We start from the raw sequence: 25,801 nt of genomic DNA on the forward strand, positions 1-25,801 counted from the left end.
TTAGTAGAGATTTCTTGTCGTTTTGAGTTTGAATTATTATAGACTTCATTTCTGCTAGTCTTAAGTTTAGAAGAACTCTTTACTTTTCTTTGAAAAACTTTTTCAGAAAGTTTCTTAATCAATTATTGTAAAATAAGCTAAAAATTTCCTCGAAGAGTTTTTAAGGCTTTATTTGAAAACGATCAAAAATTATTCCATATCTGGGGGGTGGCTGCCCCTTCCTATATCCCTCAATCTTTTGCTACAATTCCTTTAGAAGACTTTCTTTTATATTTAAGATCGTCCCAAGTGCAGGTACTCCAGGCATGTCTCAAGTACGACAGCAGCAACAGAGCGGTAAACGGTGGATGGAAACCGTTAAAGAAAGAAGAAGAAAAAAAAACAATACTTGGTTGAGACTATTCAGCTAGAATTCTGTACAGCTACTGTGGAAGTAACATACAAAGATGTAATAAAAAGGTCATTTTTGTTCTGGGAGAGGCAGATTTGCCAAATACTTGTGTTTTGAACTATGCAATATCACCCAGCATCATCCGTAAAATGATTTTAGAATTCAAAGCTAATGAGTAGCAAAAACTTATGACAGATTCTTATCTTTTCGTCAACGTATTGGTGAATCAACTACAGAGTGATTAAGTGAAAGATACTCATAGCCAGTAGAATATTTTGGTATTGTGCAGTATGGGCGTATGGAAGGAGGGCAGGGGAGGGGAGAAAAGCCGCCCCTCCTTGAACTTCAAATTTACACTAGATATTAACGATAATTTTTCGTATGTTGGAATTCTTCTGATGGATTTTAACTGGTAGATGGTTGATAAAGTCGGAAAAAACAGAAATTTTCAAATATCGTTTCCTTCAAGCGATAAGAAGTTGCTGAGTATGCCAAATGCAAAGGTTACTCATTCAATACCATCCTCGAAAAAGACAATTAGAATACTCCACCGCTTTTTGACCTGGGTGCCTCTATCCAAGTGGTCAAGAGTTCCAAACCTGGATCACCTGGTGCTGGTTCGGCCGTCTCTGCTTGCGTTCGGCCACCTGACAATAAAAACAGAAAAGTGGCCAGGGGAATATTATAACTTATATTTTGGGTATAAAATCAAGAAACAATATGGTCAGTTAAAAAACTACAAAATGAATTTCAGTAAGGTTTAAAACAAACTATTAATTTCGAATTATAAATAGACTGGTCAACACCAAAAGTAAGTTGTTCCGCTAATATTGGTGTTCCACCTGTCAGTGGTTGCAGTTTCATGTCAACTTCTGTCTTCAAGACACTATCCGGCTCGTTAGTTAGTGCAGTCTCTTGCTCTAGTCTCCTTCAGAAAAGGGAAAAAGTTGTTCAGTTGCTAATTTTTTATGATGATAATATAGTGAACAGGATTCTCTTTCTTACTTTTCAGCTCAACCAGAATGTGATGAGCAGCCTCGACTTTCTCAGTGTCAAATTGGAGGTTGCTGGTAAGGGGCTCGTCTTCAACGTCCATACTGGGGTCTGAACAGTTGTTGTATACAGGTTTATCTACGTCAGAGTCGTCACTCCAACTGCAACTCTTGCTACGAGAAATATGCCTTGTGCCATTTAGCCTTTTTGCTTCTCTGAGTTTCTTTCTTTCTAGGACTAGGGCCTTCTTGGTAGATACAGCTTTTATCCCAGCAATAATAAGTTCTCACGGGGATGTCAGTAAGCACTTCTGACTTTTTCCTATTTTTTTCGTGGTGCCCTTTTGGAAAGGGGTTTGCATAAATGATCTCTTTTAATGAATCATCTGCTGACCTTTGCTCCTCATTTAGAGAAAGAACCTGTGCTCTGTCTGTTTCGGGGTCTATGTAAAATAGTGAGTCTAAATGTCGCACAGGACTTGCGATGAACATAGAAACTTGCCTGGTAAGTGCTTCACTAGATGTGGTAGCCATTCTGTCTGAGACATATGACAAGGGGAACTCATGATCCTTGAAGGAATCCCTGTTAGCAGAATAGACCCCACTTGTTCTGATTCCACTGATTATATTCTCAGGAGTATAGCCTTTGGATATGCTTTCCCCATAGTTCTGTATTTATGGGCATTCATAAAAATTGTGGCTTCCCGGTTGTAGTAGGCCTTAAGGCGCCCCATGACTATGCTTTCTAGAGGCTGGAGTTTGTGAGTAGTGGAGTTGGAGGGACAGTTGAAAGCACAACACCATTATTTTTAGCTGGATAAAGCAACTCAATGGTATATCGGCTGATCTGGTCGTCTGTTTTCAGAAGTACAGGTGACTGATTCGAGGGGGTTTGACCTGATTGATAAAATGCGTTAAGTAAAGCAAAGAATGAGAGGCAGTCATCCAGCCAGAAGTATTTTCTGAGATGATCATGATAATTCCTGGTAAAGCTCCCTTGAGTAAAATTTCCGGACACTGTTTTCCAGGGGAAATAAGTACAGGAGGGACTGTGTTCCCAGTGCATTAACAACAGCACAGATCGTGGTCCGGTCCACTGACCTCTTTCTGCTGATGTAACCTTCCCTACTTATTCCTGGCCTCGATGTGCAATGATCTTACCAGATTTGTGGATGTTTTCAGACCCGATTCGTCAACATTCCAAATGTCTCGTGGTCTGAACATGTGTTAATCTAGACCTCGCTCCAGGTTGTTAAAGAAAGCTCCTACACTGTGACGGTTGAAAGAAGTTGTCCGTCATAAGCTTGTACCTTTTGGCATTCTTACTGATAGAGTTTTAAGGCGATCCATAGAACCACGGTACCAATCTTTACCTGCAATTCCTCCACTGTCTCCACTACCTTTGCATTTCCAGTTATCCAGTACTTTTATATTCTTAATAATGGCATAATCCTATGCGAATTTATGTGCTTCTAGGTGAGTACAGTCGAAATATATATCTGCTATTTTTTTCAAGTAAGTGTTTAATCCTTTTTTTTTTCTCTGTAAATATTTATCATGTGTTGTAAAAAAGTGTGAAGAAACTCAGGTCCAGACTTTGCAGAGGGATATTCAGCTTCTCAACTTTTTTTTATGTAGTCTTGCAGCGTTCCTCTAGGGACACCCATGGCACTTCTAGCGAATCCTTCTGACTTTTTGTCAGCTAAGACAGAAAACACTGTTGCTTTCTTTTCTTCTGGTTCCCAGCCACCTTTATTTCTTTCCTCTTTTGTTTCGAAGTTTTATCTTAAATGACATTTAACAGAAAAAAAGAGAATTTCAGTTAACCTACTAGTCTGAGAGCATGAAACAATACCAGAATTAATAAAATTTTGGGTTTTGAGCTTGCCTTCAACCTTAAAATATGTTGTTTGCACAGCTTTTACAAGCATAGCTCACTTTTGGACATCTTGGTACGGCATGCCGAACCTGCCCCGGTTATTATGGGAGTTCCCGAACGTGGGAGTTTGCCGTCCCGCGGGATGAAAAAATGCTTACAGCAAACCGATAAAGATGGCACGTCTCGAAAGCTGACAAGTACAGGCAAATAATATGAGAATAGAACCTGAGTTTACGGCTTTTCTAGGATCCATAATTAGGCGTAGGCCTTCAGATGAAAATTGAAGAAAATTTTAGATTTAATCACCTTAAAACGTGATCTAATCTGATATTTTTGGCATTAGTATTAGTCAAGGCCAGACACTTTAACAACAAACACAGCTATCTGTCATAGCTTTTATAATCCTCCAGAAGTCGCCATAGGTTTTTATATTGACATTATTTGCTTCGGTTAAACATGGGCTGGTCTCCCCTGTACCTATTTTGATATTTAATTTTGTCCAACTTTAGACTTATGAATCTAAGTCTTATAACAAGAAGCTGTTATCTAACTGTATCGTGATTTGTGTCAAATCGCTTTTGTGGTGTTTGTGTTTTCTGGAAATTGAAAGTAGGATAGTGTGTCTATTATATTTTAGTATTGCGGGAAAGTAGAACATAGAAAATTCAAAAAGTCAAGTTTTAGCGTAATATAGAATGACGAGTCTCTAAAGACCTATATTCAAAGGAATTCGGGAAGCATTTATAGGGCCCCCCTCCGTCACAGAATCGACTGCCCTCTCTAGACAAAATGCTGCCTACGCCTAGATTGCCAACTTGCACACTTTTCATGTGAAATTTTGTACCTCAGAGGGGATACAGAAGAGTGAAAATCACTCTTTTTGGGTGTTTGTTTTCATTCACTTTGAATGTCAGTAGTTGACCACTTCGTGAGGAGTTTAATTAACCCAAGGAACCGGATTAACAACTTGCACACTTTTCATTTGAGATGCCCGCTTTTACACCTCTGGGTGATGTGCAAAAAGCGGCAGCTGTGCGCATGCAAATTTTTGATTCGTGTTGGTTTTTTTTATAGCAAAAATCACTCTTTTTTGGCCTTGATTTGCACTCTTTTAAGACGCCAGCAGTTGGCAACCCTGGTCTACGCCCATGTTGTGCAGGCCTGTTTAGTAGTGACGGGGTCAGGTAAACCCAATTCGATTGAGCCTCAACAGGGTTCAGCGTAAGATCTTGTAAAGATGGGCGTTCCGTTACAATTTGTTAATTTAATTAATAATCGAAAACTTTCAGATATTTTATTCACTTTAGTCCCATGAGTAGAAAATGTATTAAAATTAAAGCTTAGCATTTACAAATTATCCAATAATCTACTGTTGGTCCATCATATTTAGCGTATGTTTAGCCCGGCAATTTTGAACTAAATGAATCCGGGAACAATGGTTTGCGCTCATGATAACTTCGGAAATTATCCTCCGCGGACCCCTAGAGAGGTCCACAAACGACTCCCAATGGGAACTGAAGTAGTGGTGTTTAAACCAGCGTGCTACCCCTAGGGATTTATTACTATCTCGAGTTATTTTTTCTTATTGCCTAAAAAAATCACTAAATTTGTGAATAAATCACTAAATAATTGAAGAGAATCCCTAGATAAACCAGAAAATCACTAAAATATAGTGATTTTTGTCACTGGGTAGCATAGTGTTACACTGATCTAGCTAACGACAGTGTGCCCTCAAAGTACATTAAAAATCAAAAGAGACTTTCAGTGAAGACACTACACTGCGCTGTAGTGTCTAACACAAAATATGATTACAGGCAAAATTGCACACAAGGAAGATCAGAGGGGAGTGTTTAGCCTTCTTCCATTCTTGCTTTCAATACATAAGATACCACCACACGACGTACTACCTTTGTTTTTTTTACTGGTATTCCCCAAAAAAGGATTGGGTGGGTGGGGGGTCCTTGAAGGAATTCTGGCATTTCTGGACTTTGACTATACTACTATTTCTGAGCTAGAAGCGTTCTTGCTGCGTTCCATGTAATAAATAAATAATAGCAGTGTTCCGTGTACTTAAAGTGACCAACTAACAACTGCAGTTTATGCATTAACATTACAATTAAAATTAATGTAAAATAATTGCTACAGTTACCATACTTGAATCCGATTCAGTTAATCACTTTCTCATTTGACAGTGTTTTTTTTCATAGTGTTTTTAAAGTTTCAATTACTATAATTACTATATAACTTATAACTTAAATTACTATAATTATTGTTACTATATAACTTAGTTCTTTTTGTTGCAATGATGATGAAATTTTGTGACATGGAAGTCCTAGTGAAGAACGAACCCCGCTGTCATTACTTTTACGCAAGTCACTTGCTACGACCATGATCTTACGCCTTTTAAGAAATTTCTCATCAAAATTAATTTATAACTGCTTATTGGCTTACAGATTACTAATTCGAGCATCATATTGACTATATGATAGAGCATCATATAGTTTCCATAATTTATAACGCTTGTCCCTGACTTCGTTGGCATTGTTGAGATTGTCCAGATATCATCAAACCTTAAAATACTCGTTTGTAACCAGTTGCTGCAGCACAGTGCGTATAAGACTTACCTCCTGAGAAGGGAGATTGAAGTTCGAGTAAAAAAAAAGGTAAAGGATACGGCATTAGACTTTACAGTCCGTACAGGTGGTGCTGATCTCCGTTTCTTGGCCCTTCAGCCAGGAAGTGCAATGGGGGGCTGGGGGCCAGCCATCCTGTGCTTTCGCACACCGTTCCTATTTACCTTCCCCAGATTACTCCAGGTACCCATTTAGAGCTGAGTCGACTCTAGCTAAGCTTACAGAGTCACGCCACTGACCCCCGTCCCAAACTGAAGAATTGGGTACACTAGGATTCGAACCCGCGTCCTCTCAGCCAAGGGATCCCGAATCCAGCGCACCAACCCACTCGGCCAGGACGGCTTAAAGTTCGAGTCGGTCTGTAATAACGATCATATGCCGATTTCATTGTTCCCTTCGTGTTCAGTGATCGTACTTTGATCGGAAGAAATTTCTACTTGTTTGTTTTTGCAGCTCTCTTAACGGAAGCATTTCTTTACTTATATCATAGAAAAAGGTATCACATAGTTTGCAAATAGCAGATATTACACAATTCTCGGTAATTTTAATCCAAGCTTTTCTTACTAATTCAGCTTGAATAGAAAATGACTCCGAAAAATATCATGGTTGCAGCAGTAGCTGCAACCTAGTAAAGAGTGAATCACAGCCCATAGTAACCGAAAGTTGAAAAAGACGTTTTGAAAGAAAGTGCCTAATGAGAAAAAATTATCATCTGGCAGTGATTCAAAAATGGTAATTATTATTTTTGTTATTTTTAGAAACAAAAGTTTATTGTGAAAACAAAAAGAAATCCCTCAAAAATGACTTCAGTTTGAAATGAAAAGTGCGCTATTGGAATCAGCATGATCAAACTTTAAATAGAAGAATTACCGTACCCCACCTTGAACAACAAGGAAAATCACATTTTTGCCTTGGTAGCGCTGACATCCACATACTGACAGTTTTATCGATATATGCTAGATAAGTTGTGATGCAATAATTTTTGTTCGTTTAAAATTTCAACTTGGCTCTTTACTTCCCTCAGAAAAACTGTTCTTTAAAATTAATTTCACAAAGGAACAAGTAGTTTCAGTGTGCCTCTGTCGTAAAACACAGGTTATTTCTGTCACCAGAAATCACAGGTGATTTCTGCCACCCGTTTGGTGATTCAAGAAAAATCTTTTCTATTTTTTTTTAATCAACTAGTTCTACTAAGTTATAAGTCAAGTCTCTCCACAAAACTATAGCGATGAGTTAAATCCATTTTTATTATTTTAGTTGGTTCTCAAGAAATAAAAAAAAGCCCAAACCTTGCATGAAACTGTGCCTCCTTTCATTTTTGGATTAATTAATTTCCGTTCTAATTAATTTTGATGAAATGAAATTTTCTATGTCAGACCCTACATGAAACTGTGTTTCCTTTTATTTTTCTAATTAATGAATTATACGTATTTGCAATTCTAATTAATTTTAATATCGGCTAGATTTACATAATTAATTTTGAATCCATTGATAAAACACATTAATTTCCCTTTCCAACGACTTCTATATCGATCGGTTCAGTTCGTTTTCCCCAATTTCATTTGGTTCTCTAAATATTTAGAACTTTAAAGATTTCTTTGAGATGCAACTTGCTTTGTGGTATGCGCAAATGAGCTTTAGATTTTCTTGAGCGTTATATTCTTTTCTTATATTTTCAGAAATAATAGGAAGATCAAGGTTTCTGATACCACAACTGTTTCAACCATATTTTAGATGGATATAGAAATCTTTTTTACAAACAAATTTTAGGTTTTTCCAATCTCTAGTATAATTTACGGAATTTGACAAGGTAGATTTTATTGGCAACCACAGTGGGTCCAGCCAAAAAAAAAACTTTATAATTTTTCTGTGAACACAATAAAATCTCTACAAATGCTTTTATCGTGCCTAGGCAGAAAATAAGTCTACACACTGCGAATAGAAAATTTTACAGCTCTCTAAGAAATATTTCCGTACTGGAAATTAATCCGAATTAAGACTTTGTCTAAGATTAGCAATTTTTGCATCCGTTCTAATGATAACTGTGTCAATATCTTTATAAAGTCCAGACTGGAGCATTGCAAGTCGATGACGTTCCAGCATTTCCAATTCTTTTTGCATGTCTTCCAACGAAGCTCGTGAAACTAAAGGTCTTCTATTAGGCAATGGATCAGCCTTAGCTACAGATCTCCTAGATATTGATGGGGGTCTGATCGTCTTCTCACTATTTGTCAACGGTTTTCTCTTCCCCTCTACAGATTTCGATCGACTAAACCGACCTTTTGCTCTGGTCTCACTTTCTGGGGTTGGAGGTTCCACTTTTCGACGAGTCAACTCACTATCAGTTCCTGCCCTGGATACCCTCATTCCTTTTTCAATGGCTGCTCGAACAAGGGGTGAGTCATTTTTACCACTGCTTGATGTCTGGATATCCTCCGACTTTTTAGAATTTGAAAATAGAAGAGATTTTAGGTGCTCAATTTCTCTATCTTTTTGTTTGACCATTTGTTGGAGGTCCCCAACTTCACCCGAACAATACGGATTGTCTATTTTATCAAGAGCTCTTAGCCATTGTTCTTTATAGTATGCTTTGGACTGCCGAACATGAGTTAGTTTTTCTTCAAGAAGATCTTTATCAGCACTAATTTTAGCAATTTTCTCCTTTAGCTCAACAACTATTGGACTTTTCGACTCTTTAGACGTCAAGTGTTTAATTTCATTTTGTAAAATTTTCACTTTTTCCACTTCTAGCTTGAGTTTAAGATCAAAATCTGACTTCAGTTTCTCACATCGTTCATCACTTTCAGCATGCATCCTATCAGAAATCCATGCCAACTCACGCTTACTCCTTTCAAAATCTTCCTCAACTTGTTTTAGGTCTTCCTCACGTTTCATTAAATTTTGAAGAAGAGTTTTGGCATTGTTCTCAATTTCATCACACTTTTTCACTTTCTGCTTAAATAGACTCTGCCATTGGGTATACTGTTGCCTCCACTGATTTAATAACATTTCAAACCTCTTCATTTCCTCTTTATCTGATTCGTCTTTCAATTTCGTCTTTTGTCTTTCTTTCCAATCTTCCAATTCCTTAACAAATGAACATATATAATCACTATTTTTGGCCTGTTCAATCTCAGAATCAAGTCTTGACTGTCTATTTTGACTAGGTGATATATACAGAGGATTTTCTTGAAGATATTTATTGGTTTTTGGCAATGCTGACATTCCTGAGCGTTCTTCTGCCAAAGAACTGTGAGTATTGACTTCCATTTCTAGCTCTTGTGCATTACACTCTAATGGTATTTCAGATCGTGATTGATTACCGCTTTCAGAAGCTTGAACGAACTTATTGTCAACTGATCCTTCTCGTTCAAGATCTTGCTGTATGCTTAGAGTTAATGACAAGCCCACTACTGGGTTTTGATCAAGTGCATTCTTTGGTATTTCACCATTCATCATTCTCAAAGGATACTGCCCAGCAATAGATACAGGTTTTAAATAAATTTCATTTCCAATTTTTGAGCTCAACTGAGCCATGTCAACACTAGAATAGCCTATAGCAAAATCATCGCAAAAAAATTGAACTTCAAATATTTTTTGCTGCTCAAAGAATCTTTTTAGGAAGGACACAGAGCTTTTGATCTTAGCACTAGCCTTTTCTGCTAAAAATTCAGGACTTGTTATATTCTGGAAAGCTTCAGTTGTGATATCACAACCGAGAAGACTGAAATAAAAATGATATTTGGAATCTAAATGAGGCCAGTTACTGGATTCGTCAGGTAATAACAAAGGTAGATTATCAGCAAACACTACAGTTACAGAAAAACAAAAGCTATCATGACAACGATCAGCCGGTCCAATCCGAAAATATGCACCTTCAAATAGCACTGGTTTCAGGTCAAACCCAGTATTTACAAATTCTCTCGACTTTTCTTCTTCTTTGTTTGATACATCCATTTTTTCTACCCTCTTTTCAGTCACTTCTTCTACAGTTTCTACACGAGTTACCACTTGTGTCTCTTCATCAATTTCTAATGCTAAACATAATAACAACAAGACAGGTTTATCTGCATGCTTTGAACCAATCATTTTATGCCATTTTTGGTCTGTTGCTCCAACTTCTGCAGTTCTTGGGTCCAATATACAATATCCCAAGAGCTTTTTTTGAGAAGAAGAAGTAGCATAAAGTTCAACTTTAATTGGAGCCTTTTGTAATCTCAAGTCATGCAATTCTTTCCTACTTACTGACCAAGCAAGTTCAGTGTTGACATCAGCATGTATTGAGCCAGGAATAGGGTCGGAAGCCAATGATTCTCCATTAAATTTCGCTTCTATGATTAATGTCTGGCCTTTATGTAGAAGAACATTATTAGCTTGGCAGACCCTCAAAATAAGAAGCAACAGCTGGTCAGATCGTTTCCTGCAAAGAAACAAATTCTTGTAATTAGTTTAGTTCAAGTACATTAGCTGGATCTACAGACTAGTTTATTTTCAATTATAATCGCTGTTACAAAAATTATTACATAAAAAATTACTACAATTATTTCAAAAATATTACAAAGAAAAAAAAAAGTTCCTGCACATAAAAAGTCAAAATTTTAAAATCAATTTGAAAATAATATCAGCCCGGTCCATCAGAAATAGAATCAATAGCTGGAACCCTTCTGTGCTAACCTTAGGATAAAAAAAAATACTTGGCAAAAAATTCCCAAGAGACAAGCACAAGAAGTCCGGGGGAGCATGTCCGTCACATGTACAGACCACGTGCAGGCATGGAAAAAGTTCCAAAGCTGCAAATAGCAGAATTCAACAAAAATCCAAAAGCTGCCGAAACTTTAGCAGCACAACCTATGCTTTGACATCTTTTCTTTGATCAAAAAGTATTTTTATATGTAAAAATAGTACTTTCGGACAAAATCTGCCAACAAATTTGAAAACTGCCAAGTAGCATTGCTACTTTGCTACCCCACTTTTTGCGCGTGGACAACGTGGCACCAATACCGCTATCTACATCTTAGAACTTCTGAACTATCAATGATTGCATTGTCCTTTCACGTATGAAGGTGTTCGTAATTATTCAGGTCTGAGGATTTCAAGGTGGCTTGGAGGTTGTTGTTGATTTCTTAAACCATTTTAATAATTTTTTAAGTTAGTTTTTGTTTCAGTCTTTTTCTTGGAGGGATCGGGATGAAACTTGGTGGGAAAAATAAACACAAGTCCTAGATACATAATTGACATAAACGGAACGGATCCGCTCTCTTTGGGGTAGTTGGGGGGGGGGGCGGGTTATTTCTGAAAAATTAGAAAAAAATGAGGTATTTTTATCTTACGAACAGGTGATCGGATCTCAATGAAATTTGATATTTAGAAGGATATCGTGTCTCAGAGCTCTTATTTTAAATCCCGACCGGATCTGGTGACATTGGGGGAGAGTTGGGAGGGGGAAACCTAAAACTTGGAAAACACTTAGAGTGGAGGGATCGGGATGAAACTTGGTGGGAAAAATAAGCACAAGTCCTAGATACATGATTGACATAGCCGGAACGGATCCGCTCTCTTTGGGGTAGTTGGGGGAGGGGTTAATTCTGAAAAATTAGAAAAAATGAGGTATTTTTAACTTACGAACGGGTGATCGGATTTCAATGAAATTTGATATTTAGAAGGATATCGTGTCTCAAAGCTCTTATTTCAAATACTGACCGGATCTGGTGATATTGGGGGAAGTTTGGGGTGGGGGAACCTAAAATCATGGAAAACGCTTAGATTGGATGGGAACGCTTAGGGATCGGGATGAAATTTGGTGGGAAAAATAAGCAGAAGTCTTACATACGTGATTTACATAATTGGAACGGATCCGCTCTATTGGGGGGGGGGGGTTAATTCTGAAAAATAAGAAAAAATTACGTATTTTTAACTTACGAAGGAGTGATCGGATCTTCATGAAACTTCATATTTAGAAGGACCTCGTAACTCAGATCTCTTTTTTTAAATCTCAATCGGATCAAGCATATTTGGGGGGGGGGCAGCTGGGGGGACCGGAAATCTTAGAAAATAGTTAAAGCGGTGAGATCTGGATGAAACTATTTGGGAAGAATAGAAACCTGTCTAAGATACGTGACTGAAATAACCGGACCAGATCTGCTCTCTTTTTTGGAATTGAGGGGGGGGAGTAATTTTGAAAATTGAGGTATTTGTAACTTACGAAAGGGTGACCAGATCTTAATGAAATTTGGTATTTAGAAGGATCTTGTGCTTTAAAGTTCTGATTTTAAATTCCGACCAGATCCTGTGACATTGGGGGGAGTTGGAGGGGGAAACCGGAATTCTTGGAAAATGTGAAAATTGGGGTATTTTTATCTTACGAATAGATGATCGGATCTTAATGAAATTTGATTTTTAGAAGGAATTCATGGCTCAGAGCTCTTATTTCAAATCCCGGCCAGATCTTTTGACATTGGGGGGAGTTGGAGGGGGAAATCTTTGAAAAACACTTGGAGTGGAGGAATCGGGATGAAGCTTGGTGGATAGAATAAACAAATGTCCTTGATACGTGATTGACAGAATCGTACTGGATTCGCTCTCTTTGGAGGAGCTGGGGGGAGGGGTTCAGTGATTTGGCAAGTTTGGTGCTTCTGGACGTGCTAGGACGATGAAAATTGGTAGGTGTGTCAGGGAGCTGCACAATTTGACTTGATAAAGTCGTTTTCCCAGATTCGACCATCTGGGGGGCTAAAGGAAGAGGAAAAATTAGAAAAATGAGGAATTTATAACTTACGAGTGGGTGATCGGATCTTAATGAATTTTGATATTTACAAGGACATCGTGACTCAGAGCTCTTAGTTTAAATCCTGACCGGCATTAAGCCTCTTATTTTCCTTTTTAAATCAATCTATTGATTCATAGAATTTTGTTAGAGCTCATACCATATGATCTCTTGGCTCTTAGCTCTTCTCGCCTCGTCACAAGTGCCATATGAGCTCTTTGCTCTTGTTCATTTACCATTTACATTAATTTTACTTTTAATGACAAATTCATATATTTCGTAGGTTCTATGCCACTAAACTATTTCATTAATTAAGTAAAAGCTGCTTAAAATGCATTAGTGGTAATTTCGCTGTTAATCTATAAAGCCAGTGTCGAATTACCAAGGATTAAAGATTTAGTAAACTATTTTTATTCCTTTCTCTCACCCCCCCCCCCCTTTCATATTCTATAGCTACAAAATTGTTATTACTAATTTTAAATGACATAACACAAATTTTAATGACACAATGTAAATAAACTAAAATTTTTAACGAGCCTGCTTTCTTTAATAGAAAAAGCTTCCCATTATAAATCTTCTGACAAGGTACATTTTCATTACACAAATTATATAAATTCGAACAATGGGTAGGGACGTACGGGAATAGGGGGGCCTCGGACCCCAAAAGTCCTAAATTTTCTCAAATTTCTGGGCTTTTCTTGTCCAAATATTGAACGTAATTTTTTTTCACTACTTATTCCCTAAAAAAAAATTCTGTGCATGTGCTTGGACTAAGGTGGAGCATTTGGCAGAGCCGTAGTTAAGATTTTCAGCGCCTTGTAACCATGTTGGTTCCAAGTTATATCGCAGGACTGTTCCATTTTCATTTCATATCTAACTGTCTTTTCATTTTTATTCAAATTTAAAGAAGTCGTTTTTATCATTACGAAACTAGATAACTTAACAATGATACAATCACAATCTTCACTTTCAACTGTGCTTGTAAAATTTCCAATACCTCCTGAAGATCCATAACTAGTCCTTTAAAGGGAATTTTACTTTTTTCCCGTGACGTCAATTCAGACATTAGCGGAGGGAAGGGGGGTTATATTTTATGAAATATAGGGGAGTGATTTTATCGTTTTTCGATTTTGTCAATGAAAGTACCAAAGTCATTTTTTATGGTATTACGAAAAAAATATGTTGTTCAAAATCCTAGGGGGGCAAGTACCCCCTCAAAATTGAAGCCACCGTCCTTTTACTTTTTCATAGCCCCAAGGACTACGTTTTCTAAATTTTATTTCGCCACACAAGGGTAACTTATGCCACCTTTTATCTGTTTATCTTTTATCTGTTTGCTATCTGTTAAATGTAGGAGTAATCAGCAGTACTGCTTGCCAAAAGCAGTATCATCACTATCATCACCCTTAACTCAGGTTGAGACAACACTCCTGTCACTCATGAAAGAAGAGTAAGTCAAATAATACTCAATTTAATTTTACATAATAGTAGTTTAAATGAATAAATAGAAACTAAATGAAGTTTGTAAATTGAAATAGTAACAATTCCCCCAGTTCGCAGATTTTTTTGTTCTTCCTATATTTCTCTATTACATCTATTTCCATTCTTTTTTTTTGGTGGTGCAGGAATAAATCTTGGTGAAACACTAAAATTTTTCCAGACCCTCGTTGTTACTGACTGCACGAAAAGAATTCAGTTAAGCTATTCCGAAACTGTTGCAAACTAAGGTAGATGCAAAAATCTTACAAAATATGGTTTACATGTCATTTGGTTTTGTTGTTTCAAAATTTTACCCCGTTTTTGATGGTAAAAAACCGCTCAATTTGATCATGCTATTTGTGGTTTTCCCACAAATCATGGTATAAAAATTAAGACCTTGCATCTATTTATGGACCCCAAGAGGTCATTTTAAAACTTAAAGAACTTGCTGGAAAGTTCCTGCCTGGCAAATATGGTAACTAAGAACTTGCTGTGCGGTAACTATCCCAGTCCACACATAAGCATCTTCCTGACCATACTTGTTTCCATGGCCGTATCCAGGGAGGGTGTTATGGGGTTTGAAACCCCTTCCCCGAAATTTTAATCCAGCTACATAAGCCTGTATACATGTATATTCTTTAAATGAGCAACTATGTATGTATGTAATTACAAACTTATGTATTTATTAATTTTTTCTTGAAAATGGCTCAGCATTTTTTTTTTTAAATTAGCACCCTGGGATTTTCTGGCCTGAAAAAAAAAAATCTAGAGAGGACATGAATTTTAGAAAATTCGCTTAAAGCCTTAATTTTGGAAAAAAAATGGCGAGTGATGTCATATTTATATACATTTCAGGAGCACAAAATACGTAAATTTCCACCAGGAGTGGTTGCACCATTTATAGTACCTATAACGCATGCAAAATTACACAAGATGACAAATGACTCTGAACAGCTAAAAAAAAGAAAAAAGCATAGATGTAGGAACAGTAAAAATCACATTGAATTGCAAAGGAAAAGACCAGGACTGTCACATATAGACATGTTATACCTCTTTCCACTTATGATGGTTCAGAGACTATTTAGAACATGGTCTTGAATAATTGAATGCCAATTGCAAAAAATTATGAAGACCACAAAACAACTTCATTACATATTTTAAAGACAGTAGAAATGTCACTTAGTACAAGGATGTAAATGGATACATACAAGGACGTGTCTATCTGCATAATTAGAAGTTATTGCTCTTTAACAAAAAGTTGAATTGATTCATGCAGAATATCTCTAAAGAAGGAAATACTAAAGATTGTTGACTGATGATAAAATCTTAAATTATATTACATCTTTTTGTGTGTGTCTGTTTATTTTGTTTTAAGTTATAAAGTAATAAAGTTGTGTTAAGTTATTTAAGTTAGTTATAAAGTTTCCCCATTGTTTACATATATTATTTGTCATTGAGAAGCTTGCAATAAGCCAAAAGTTGGGCCACTAGGGAACATGAAGCAGTCTTGTTTGAGGCTTTTTTTTCCTGATTTTGCACACTTATTTGCCTTTCAGAGAAAACTTGATACAAGGAAATTTGTTAGTTATGACAGCCAAACTGGACTAGAGTCTGATCTTACAGTAGCCTGTTAGGAAAATGATGGACCAAATTTTGGCCACCTGCACAAATGACTTCCTCCATACCCAGGAACAGTTATGTGCTAAGTCTTGCACCTAAGTCTATATATCCTAAAGTCTTTAGTATATATACTAACATATAAGTTATAACAAGAGTTATAAGTCTATCATATAGGCTTAAGTCTATAAAGACCCTAGAGAATAGTTATTTTTCTAGTTTTCAAAGTTTTTGCTTAGTTATAATTATGTAAAATATTTTTGATGCAACACCTTCAGTTAGATATTCTTTTCTTAGACCATAATGCTGTACTATGACAAACAAATAAATGTTCAAAAAGGGATAGATCCTTTATTTAGACAGTGAAAAAAAAGATAAAAAATCCATATAATTCAATCGTATATACAGCAATCATCATTAGTAGAATGACTAAAATAATATAACTGAAACTAGCTTATTTATACACAAAAAACAAATAACTTTTCAGGTCATTCACAAAATAATAAACTTCCAGATTATTCACAAGATTATTTTCAGAGAGAGTTCACTGAAAAAGTTTATTCTTTATCACTTAAATACCTTTCCTCTGGGGCTGTGGGGTCATGTTGCCTCCAAAGGCACAGCTATTGAATCTTTAAACTATGCTGAACAAAATGGATATCTCAAAATTTTGATCACATGATTTTGCTGAAAAAAGGGCATGGGAGGGGATCTAGTTATCCTCCGATCTTTCTGGTCACTTAGAAAGGGCACTAAAGCTTTTAATTTCCATTTGAACAAGCCCTCGTTTTGGCTTGTTGCAGGCTTAAATCAAGACATGAAACAAAGTTCCAAAACTGACTTAATTCAAGCTTGTTTCAAGAATGTAATTTCAAGAATAAACTTGTACAACAAACCAATTCGTTGATTCAAGTATATTTCAAGTCTGCAACACTGAAAATATGCCTTGAAATAGCCTTGCAAAACTAGGCAATAGCAAAACAAATTCTTGGCTTCCCTGGGTATTGGCCAGCAGGCAATCTAAATCCTTGATTCAGGCTTAGGTCCTTTAGAATAACTAGTAGCAATTACCTATTTTTATGTCAACAAAATTTTAAAATTTTAAAAAAAAATTTTAAAATTTTAAAATTTTTTAAATTTTAAAATTTTTATCCAACAAAACTTTTACAGAACAGTTGGTGATTTTATATGAACAGAAAATCTTAAAATTATCATATTCAAATTAAATATTGCAGCAACTTCAATTGTAAAAAAAACAAACAACACAGCTTTAAGTTGGATTTCAAATATATACAAAAATATAATACATGTTTTAAAACTAGAGTAGTTGGTAATTTCTGTTTCAATGGAGAAAAAAAATCATAAGTTTTACTGTACTTGTAAAAGTGGTCAAATTTGATACTAGATCTCTGTCAACAATCTAATTTCTTAATTTTTTAAATCAATTAAATTAATAAATGTATTTCTTAATTCTTTAATATTTTAGCTAACATTTTTCTGTTAGCTTGCAAAGACACAATCCTTTGTAAGCAATGCTGGTTCAGATGGTAGAAACATTGCTAAAACTGGAGGTCAAACTAAAAATTCAGCACTTAATTTATTTATTATGGACTCTTGAGCTTGTCTTACCCCTCCCTTATACAAGTATGATACAACAGTGATTAAGGAAGTTCAAAGATATGTATCTAGTGTATAACTGGTCTCCAAAACACACCACATAGACAAAAGCTAGAAAAAATGACAATACCAACTCTAGTATTCTGGTGACAACATTATGTTGACCCACAAATATCTTAATCAGCAAAGTATCAGTATTTTCAAATCAAACATTTCAACCCAGCAACAAGTAGACATTCAAAAGATTTTCTAAAGAGACTGTAGATACCAGAATAAATAAGAACTTTTTTACTGAACAAGTCATTAATCCTTTTGGAATGGACTCAGTGAAGATAAAATGATTGTTCCAACTACAACAACATTGAGATTAAAGTTAGACATGGAATGGAATCACTAACCATGGAAATAGGATATGATTGGGATTCCCAAACCCACCCAACAAATAACTGATTGATTTTTTGTGTCATGTTGCTGGAGCTTTAACACAGTGACAGTTACTAATTTATTTTGCATATTACCAATTATCAACATGCAGCTGAATGGATCCAGCATGAGCCTTAATCATCCTAAGGTACAAAATAAAGTAACAATAAAATCTTAATACATATACAATACAGATTCAAACTTAAAACATAAAAGACATGTTAGTGATTGTATTAATTGTTCATGGACTGCTAAACCTATTCTCAAAAATGAATAAAATATAATTCTTCTAAGAAAGATATAATGTTTCCAAAATCATAGATCAAACTACACCTAATTTAGACCAGAGTCAAAAACCTTAAGACAGCAATTTATCAAACAGTTCGTGGTAACAAACTGTAGTAAGGAGCGACCCAGCTCAACAGCAAACAAAACTCTAAAAAACTCTAAAAAACGCTAAAAGATACATCAAAAGAATCAGATTTTCATGCTGATTCTAAATATATAAGTTTCATCAAATTTAGTCTTTGTCATCAAAAGTTACGAGCCTGAGAAAATTTGCCTTATTTTGGAAAATAGGGAGAAACACCCCCTAAAAGTCATAGAATCTTAACGAAAATCACACCATCGCATTCGGCGTATCAGAAATAGCAAAAATTTCAAGCTCCTGTTTAGAAAAATGTGGAATTTCGTATTTTTTGCCAGAAGACAAATCATGGGTGCGTGTTTAATTGTTTGTTTTTTGTTTTTTTTTTCCCCATGGGTCATTGTATCGACCAAGTGGTCCTAGAATGTCGCAATAGGGCTCATTCTAACGGAAATGAAAAGTTCTAGTGCCCTTTTTAAGTGACCAAAAAAATGGAGGGCACCTAGGCCCCCTCCCACGCTCATTTTTTCCCAAAGTCAACGGATCAAAATTTTGAGATAGCCATTTTGTTCCACATAGTCGAAAACCAAAATAACTTTGTCTTTAGGAATGACTTACTCCCCCATAATCCCTGGGGGAGGGGCTGCAAGTTACAAACTTTGACCAGTGTTTACATACAATAATGGTTATTGGGAAGTGCACAGACGTTTTCAGGGGGCTTTTTTTGGCTTGGGGAGTGGGGTTGAGGGGAAGGGGCTACGTGGGAGGATCTTTCCTTCGAGGAACATGTCATGGGGGAAGAAAAATTCAATGAAAAGGGTGCAGGATTTTCTAACATTACTATAAAAAACAAAGAAAAAATAAACATGAAAACGTTTTTTCAATTGAAAGTAAGGAGTAACATTGAAACGTAAAACCAACAGAGATTATTACGCATATGAGGGGTTCTAAAAATACTTTAGCATAAAGAGCAAGGTATGTAGGAGGAGATAAATACCTCACTCTTTATGCTAAAGTATTTTTAGTAATTTCAACTATTTATTCTATGGCCTTTCTAATTCAGGGGTCATTCTTAAAGAATTGGGACGAAACTTACGATTTAGTGTAAAGAGCGAAGTATTGACCAGGGTACAAACCCCTCGTATACATAATAAAAATATAAGAATATAAAAGTGTGTTATGTAAGCTGGCACGTACGCAGGGTGGGGGCCTTCAGGACCGAAACTTTGTGATATGTTTAATTTCCCCATGGTTTCTTGGAATTTCTGGCAAAAGTAGGACATTTATTAAGAATCTAGATACATTTGTGAAGCCTTTTTTGGGGGATTTTACAACATGCCATTATCCGGTCAAGTCACTGCCCAATTATTAACCCATTTTCTGTCTAACTTTTGACCCTCTTTGAAGTAATTAGCAATTGTGCTGTTATTTTTTTTTGTAAAGATAGTTTGCTTTCCCACAGCAAAATAGAATTATCCTATATATTAGGGCGTTTATTCCCCCCCCCCTTTCAGGATAAAGTACAGCTTTTAATGGATCAATTTTGGAAACTATAATTTTTCATTAAAATCTACGTTTTTGCAATAAAAGAACTACCCCCCACAGAATCAACAGAAAAAAATTTCCTGCGTACGTGCCTGTACGTAAGTTAATTCTTAAGTTACGTATATTTTTTACTAATAAAAACGTCAGTTAAAAATTAAAATTTCTAGTTGGATTTTTAAGTAACCGAGAAATTGGGGGGCAACTAGGCCTCCTTCCCCACCCCTTATTTCTCAAAATCGTCTGATCAAAACTAAGAGAAAACCATTTAGCCAAAAAAAGAATTAATATACAAATTTAATTTTAATAATTTATGTGCGGAGAGCCAAAATCAAACATGCATTAATTCAAAAACGTTCAGAAATTAAATAAAAAAAATAGTTTTTTTTTTAACTGAAAGTAAGGAGTGACATTAAAACTTAAAACGAACAGAAATTACTCTGTATATGAAATGGATTGTCCCCTCTGCAATCCCTTGCTCTTTACACTAAAGTTTGACTCTTTGCCACAATTCTACTTTTTAAAACAATTAAAAGTTTTAGCGTAAAGAGCGAGGGATTGCAGAGGGGACAACCCATTTAATATATGGAGTAATTCCTGTTCGTTTTAAGTTTTAATGTTGCTCCTTACTTTCAGTTAAAAAAACTAGTTTTTTTATTTAATCAAGCTAAAAGAAAGAGCATATTGCAATTGCAAGCAACATGTAACATCACTGTTACATATCAATGTTTGCTCATGGCAAAGTTGATAATTATGCTAAACTCAAGATTGATTCAAGGAATCACAATAAAAATAAATTAAAGCTTGCAAAATAGTCTTGCATCTTGCTTGATTCAATCAAAACCAACAAGGAGTGGAATTCAAGACAAGGATATGTGCTTATTTGGCTATTTATACACAGAATGCAATTGCAGCCAAGAAGTGGTCATGGACTCTGCTGAAGCAAACTTTAGAGCCAATGGCCCTTTGTGGTCTAAACCTTGACCAACGAGTCTGTTTGTAATAATGTTACCCAATTGGCTCAGGGTAGATGAATACCCTCATTCTTTGGAATAGTTTTACATATTCTTGAGCCTTATATATGTACATGAAGAATCTTTCACTGTTTTTTTTTTTAGCCAAATCATTATTCAAGTTCTTATGCTTTCTAAATAATTGTTCTTATCTGTTCTATATATTTCTCTGTAGGTTGTTTTACCAGTTCTCATAGAAAACAATGTAAAATGAATAATGACCATTAATAATCATAGTCTGCAGCCTGTTCTCTTTGTAATGATTTATGCCTCTTACTTTTTGTGGACTACTAGTCAAACTATAATTGTGTAAAATCAAAACTTTGTTCTTAACAGCCAGTAACAGGTATATTAGGCCTATTGCATGTTTTAATAAAACCTAAAAGTAAATGGTGTTAAAGATAGATGGTAAAGAGGCTAAGGCAATGTCACAGTTACCAGCACTTAAAAATGGGATTTAAACTTTTAATAAAAACAAATTTACCTGCAAATCTAAAAGTAAATAAAGGTATAATATAGTAAAGTACATACACTCAAAATTTATGGTTTTACATGAACATTATAGTCATTTAATGTTTAATTACCTAGAAGTTCATGTACTCATTGTTTGCTGCCATGCAAATTAATAAAATGGACCAAATGGCTCTCAAATCTGTCCACAGATTGGCAACAAAATGTGTTACAAATCTCAAAGATAAAGAGAATCCATTCCAACTGCAGAGCCTTAAGCTGTCAACTCTTACACACCACTAACAAAGAGGTGACATGATAATGACTTATGTGCTGTTCCAGTTTGGCAACAAAGACATGTCTGAACTTACACATTTGTCAAGTACCAGAGATCAAACAGTGAAGCTGTTCTGCAAGCATACCACAATAAGAGAAAGAAACTATTTCTTCTACAACTGCATCATAAGTCTATGGAAGTCTTAGCAAGACAATATTGGGATCAATAACCATCAACAGCTTATAATCAAATCTTGACAAGGACTAAGTGACTAAACCACAGCTCACACAATGGGATACAGCAGATGCCTTGCAGGATTATCATCACTAACTGACATACACTGGATTTGTTCATATTCCTAGCAAGTGTGATTTAAGTTAGTAATCAACAATAATTGAACAATAAACAACAATAGAACAAACACCAATCCAAATTTGCAGATTAAATAACACTTGGCCAGTAACAAGTACAATATTTAATGTCTGGAATAAAATGCTTCATTTTATAAATGAAACCCATTGAAGATTTTGATCACACTGGAGAATTAGTACTCTTCTGAAGAAAACATACTAATACAGTGGTACACTCTGGTGTACAACTGCAGCCGAGGTGACATGCTGCTTACCTATAAACTCTCCAATGACACATCTAGTCTCCATCCTACCAAGTCCTACCTATCCCATACAAGAGGCCATTCAAAGAAACTTCCTAAATGCTATGTGAACACAAGAATGCATCAAAACTTCTTCTCCAAAAGAATTGCCAATGACTGTAATTCCCTCTCCAAGTCTACAGTGTCAGCAACTTCACCTGTGACTTCCAAGAAGTCACTGGATAGCAAGTGATCATGCAGAAACTGGAAATACTGCTGGCCAGATCCAGATCAGTAGCAGATGTCAGTCATCATCACTCACAGAGCAACACTAATCCATTGGATCTCATCACTCTGAAGTGCAAATTAAGGTAATTAAGCTAATAAAATAAAATCCATACTATGATATTTCTCATTTTAGACTTTTTCTGCACATCATGGCTACTTTTCTGACAAATGATGGGTCAAAATAGCCTAAAGCCCTAATTAATACACTTGTTTGCTGTTTAGCAGCTGTTTCTTTATCAATAGGCTTTTTTCCCTATCAAAATCATTAGACCTATACATGATTGGAAAAGAGTTTCAGATTTGTTGGAAATTAAATATTATTCAGAACTGATCTAAAATTATAGAAAAAAATGGAAGCAAACATGATAACCTGATTAATGGGAACATGCTGCATATCAAAGTAAGAATTTTGTTGTTTTAGGGTTTTCTTTTAGTTTTGTTTATCCTAGGGCTATATCTGGGGTCATAAGGGGAGGGTTGCATTCTCAAAAAAAAATATAGCCTAATGATGTATTTAAAGAACATAAAATGAAGAGTCTAATAGCACTGATTTTATTTAACATTTCTCTCTCAGAAGAGCCCTAACATTATGGAAAATTATGTTTTGTTTAGAAGATACTAGTTCAACAAATGATACTAGAATAATAGCTTAGGAAATCTTGCAGGCTTAAGAAAGGTAATAGCCTTGAGGAAGATTTTGAACAAGCCATTTTAAATAACAAAATAAAAGGTTTAAATTCTAGTTTAGCTACTGTTTAGGTCAATGTTTGTATTAATAGACTATTCAGGTAGTTATGAAATAAACTTACCTTTATAGTCAGAATTGCATCCTGAATCTAAACTTAACATTCATCTGTGTTGGAATCAGGGTATATATTTGCACATTAGGGAAGTAAGGGTGAAGTCCATTTTCAATGCAAATAAATGTTAAATTTGGATTCAGGATGCAATTCTGACTAGGCTATAGAGGTAAGTTTGTTTCTTAGCAACATGAATAGTCTGTTGATTTATACCTTATCTACTTTTTGCTATCTTGAAAAGAGGCCAGGTTAGAAAAATGAAAGATGGGTCTACAGATTAAAGAATATGGTCAATGTTGATATTACCTGAACAATTGTTTGGGGTCATGAAGCTATTGTTAATAGATGCATTTTGACTTTCGGAACATCTTTTCTCTCTTGCAAAACTACTGCAAATTCACCATTATGGAGTTATTCCAGCCCAAATACTCTTGTACTTACACATATAGAATTGTGATTTATTTCTATTTTTGTTGATTGGATATTTGAAATTGCAAATCTGTAATAGTTTTGAAACAAATTTGTGCTATATATTTGCACATTAGGGGGATGGGGGTAAAGCATAACATATATTAAATACATAAACTAACCATTGCTGTATTTAAATATATGCTATGCTTTACCCCTCCCCCCTAATGTGTAAATATATAATAGCTCCATAACAGTGAGGTTGCAGTAGTTTTGCAAGAGAGAAAAGATGTTCAAAAAGTCAAAATTCATCTATTAATATCATGACCCAAAACAATTGTTCAGATAATATCAACATTGGCCAAAAATATATCCTGGGAAGACATTTTGAAGTATATATCTCCAATCCTTCTCTTTCTAGAGGGCACGAGACCTTTAAAATATTTGTGTTATGAAAGTGAAACCTTGCAAAACAGATCTTCTTCTTAGTAGTGGGCTACAAGAAAACTGTTTTCAGATTTACAACTTTACTCAATCCCAGATTTATGAGGTAAAAATTAAGGCAAGATGTTGTTTTGTTAAAATTACAATAGGTATACACCTGTCAAGTCGGCACATTTTCAAGATTATTCAAGTTAATATGGGAGATTGGCAATACCTTCCCGAATTATGTTTTTGGCCCTGGATTCGTGGCTGAAAGTTTAACTCTCCAAACATTACCCCTTTCCAAAATAGAAAAAAGTAGCTAAACTAGAATTTAACGAATATATGTAAGTTTCAAGTCACTTTTATAGGCTAACAACCTTAATTAAGTTAAGTAGTTGGTCCTTTTTAGCATTTATTTTGGAATATGACTAAAACATTTTCTATATACCTTTGGTCTTTCTTGTCCATATTATTTACTTTTGAACTTTTAAATATTAGCCGTAAGTCGCAGATAAACTCGCATATTCTTAATCTGAAAAAGTGCCGAAATTCTACCATTAAACAAGCCAAATAAACTTCAGAAATTCTTGAATCCCTGATAATTGAAAATTAAGAATGGTTCTTAGTCTGCCAGTCACAAATGGCACAGGAGAAAGATTCTTTTCAATCGTTCGTCGTGTGATGAACTACTTAAGGTCTTTAATTGGCCATGAAAAATTGACATTGTTATCTCTACTAACTATTGAGGGAAGGCTAAATACGTACATGTATTTATGTGCTGCTATCAAACAGTTCGTGGTAACGAACTGTGGTAAGGAGCGACCCGGCTCAATAGTAACCAAAACTCTATAAAATGAAATTTTGATACCAATAGCTACACAAAAAAATCGCGTTTTAATGCTGATTTCAAATATATAACTTTCATCAATATTAGTCTGACCTATCAAAAGTTACGAGCCTGAGAAAATTTGCCTCATTTTAGAAAATAGGGGAAAGCACCCCCTAAAAGTCATACAATCTTAACGAAAATCACACCATAAGTTTCAGCGTATCAGGAAACCTTATTGTAGAAGTTCCAAGCTCCTATCTACAAAAATGTGGAATTTCGCATTTTTTGCCAGAAGACAAATCACGAATGCGTGTTTATTTGTTTTTTTTTTGTTTTTTTTTCCCCAGGGGTGATCGTATCGACCCAGTCGTCCTAGAATGTCGCAGGAGGGCTCATTCTAACTGAAATTAAAAGTTCTAGTGCCCTTTTTAACTGACCAAAAAATTGGAGGGCACCTAGACCCCTCCCACGCTCATTTTTTCCCAAAAGTCACCGGATCAAAATTCTGAGATAGCCATTTTATTCACCATAGTGATAAAAACTAATAACTATGTCTTTGGGGACAACTTACTACCCCACATTCTCCCTGGGAGGGGTTGCAAATTACAAACTTTGACCTGTGTTTACGTATAGTAATGGTTACTGGGAAGTGTATTGACGTTTTCAGGGGGATTTCTTTTGGTTTGGGAGGGAGAGTTGATGTGGAGGGGGGTTATGCGGGAGGATCTTTCCATGGAAAAACTTCTCATGGTGGAAGAGACTTTCAATGAAGGGGGCGCAGGATTTTTTTGCATTATTTAAAAAAACAAGGAAAAAATAAATATGAGAAGTTTTTTCTACTGAAAGTGAGGAGCAGCATTAAAACTTAAAACGAGGAGAAATTATTGCGCATATGAGGGGTTAACCTCCTCGTAATACCTCGCTCTTTACGCGAAAGTATTTTTAGTAATTTCAACTATTTATTCTACGGCCTTTGTGATTCAAGGGTCATTCTTAAGGAATTGGGACAGAATTT

At 35.5% G+C, this 25,801-nt stretch overlaps 1 protein-coding gene across 2 annotated transcripts; it reads right to left on the reverse strand.

Annotated features, from left to right (window-relative positions):
* Positions 1–7,133: 7,133 nt before the first annotated feature.
* LOC136035254 (centrosomal protein of 120 kDa-like) lies at positions 7,134–24,470 on the reverse strand. Of its 2 annotated transcripts, none has more exons than XM_065716924.1 (2): positions 24,406–24,470; positions 7,134–10,315 (listed from the first exon to the last, which is right to left on the reverse strand). In XM_065716924.1, the coding sequence occupies exons 1-2, from the start codon at positions 24,423–24,425 to the stop codon at positions 7,879–7,881; spliced, it is 2,457 nt and encodes an 818-aa protein (XP_065572996.1). In that variant the 5' UTR covers positions 24,426–24,470; the 3' UTR covers positions 7,134–7,878. The 2 variants fall into 2 exon arrangements, with proteins under 2 accessions (XP_065572996.1, XP_065572997.1); XM_065716925.1 differs by lacking the exon at positions 24,406–24,470 and adding an exon at positions 24,133–24,184.
* Between the last annotated feature and the right edge of the window lie 1,331 nt (positions 24,471–25,801).

The sequence above is a fragment of the Artemia franciscana genome, chromosome 14 (genome assembly GCF_032884065.1).
Source record: "Artemia franciscana chromosome 14, ASM3288406v1, whole genome shotgun sequence".
NCBI classification, from domain to species: Eukaryota; Metazoa; Arthropoda; class Branchiopoda; order Anostraca; family Artemiidae; genus Artemia; species Artemia franciscana.

Coding starts and splice junctions, on each gene's coding strand:
- LOC136035254 (XM_065716924.1), bottom strand. CDS start 24,425: ATGGACAAGAAAGACCAAAG. Junction 10,316..24,405: donor ATGGACAAGAAAGACCAAAG/GTATATAGAAAA, acceptor GTTTCTTTGCAG/GAAACGATCTGACCAGCTGT.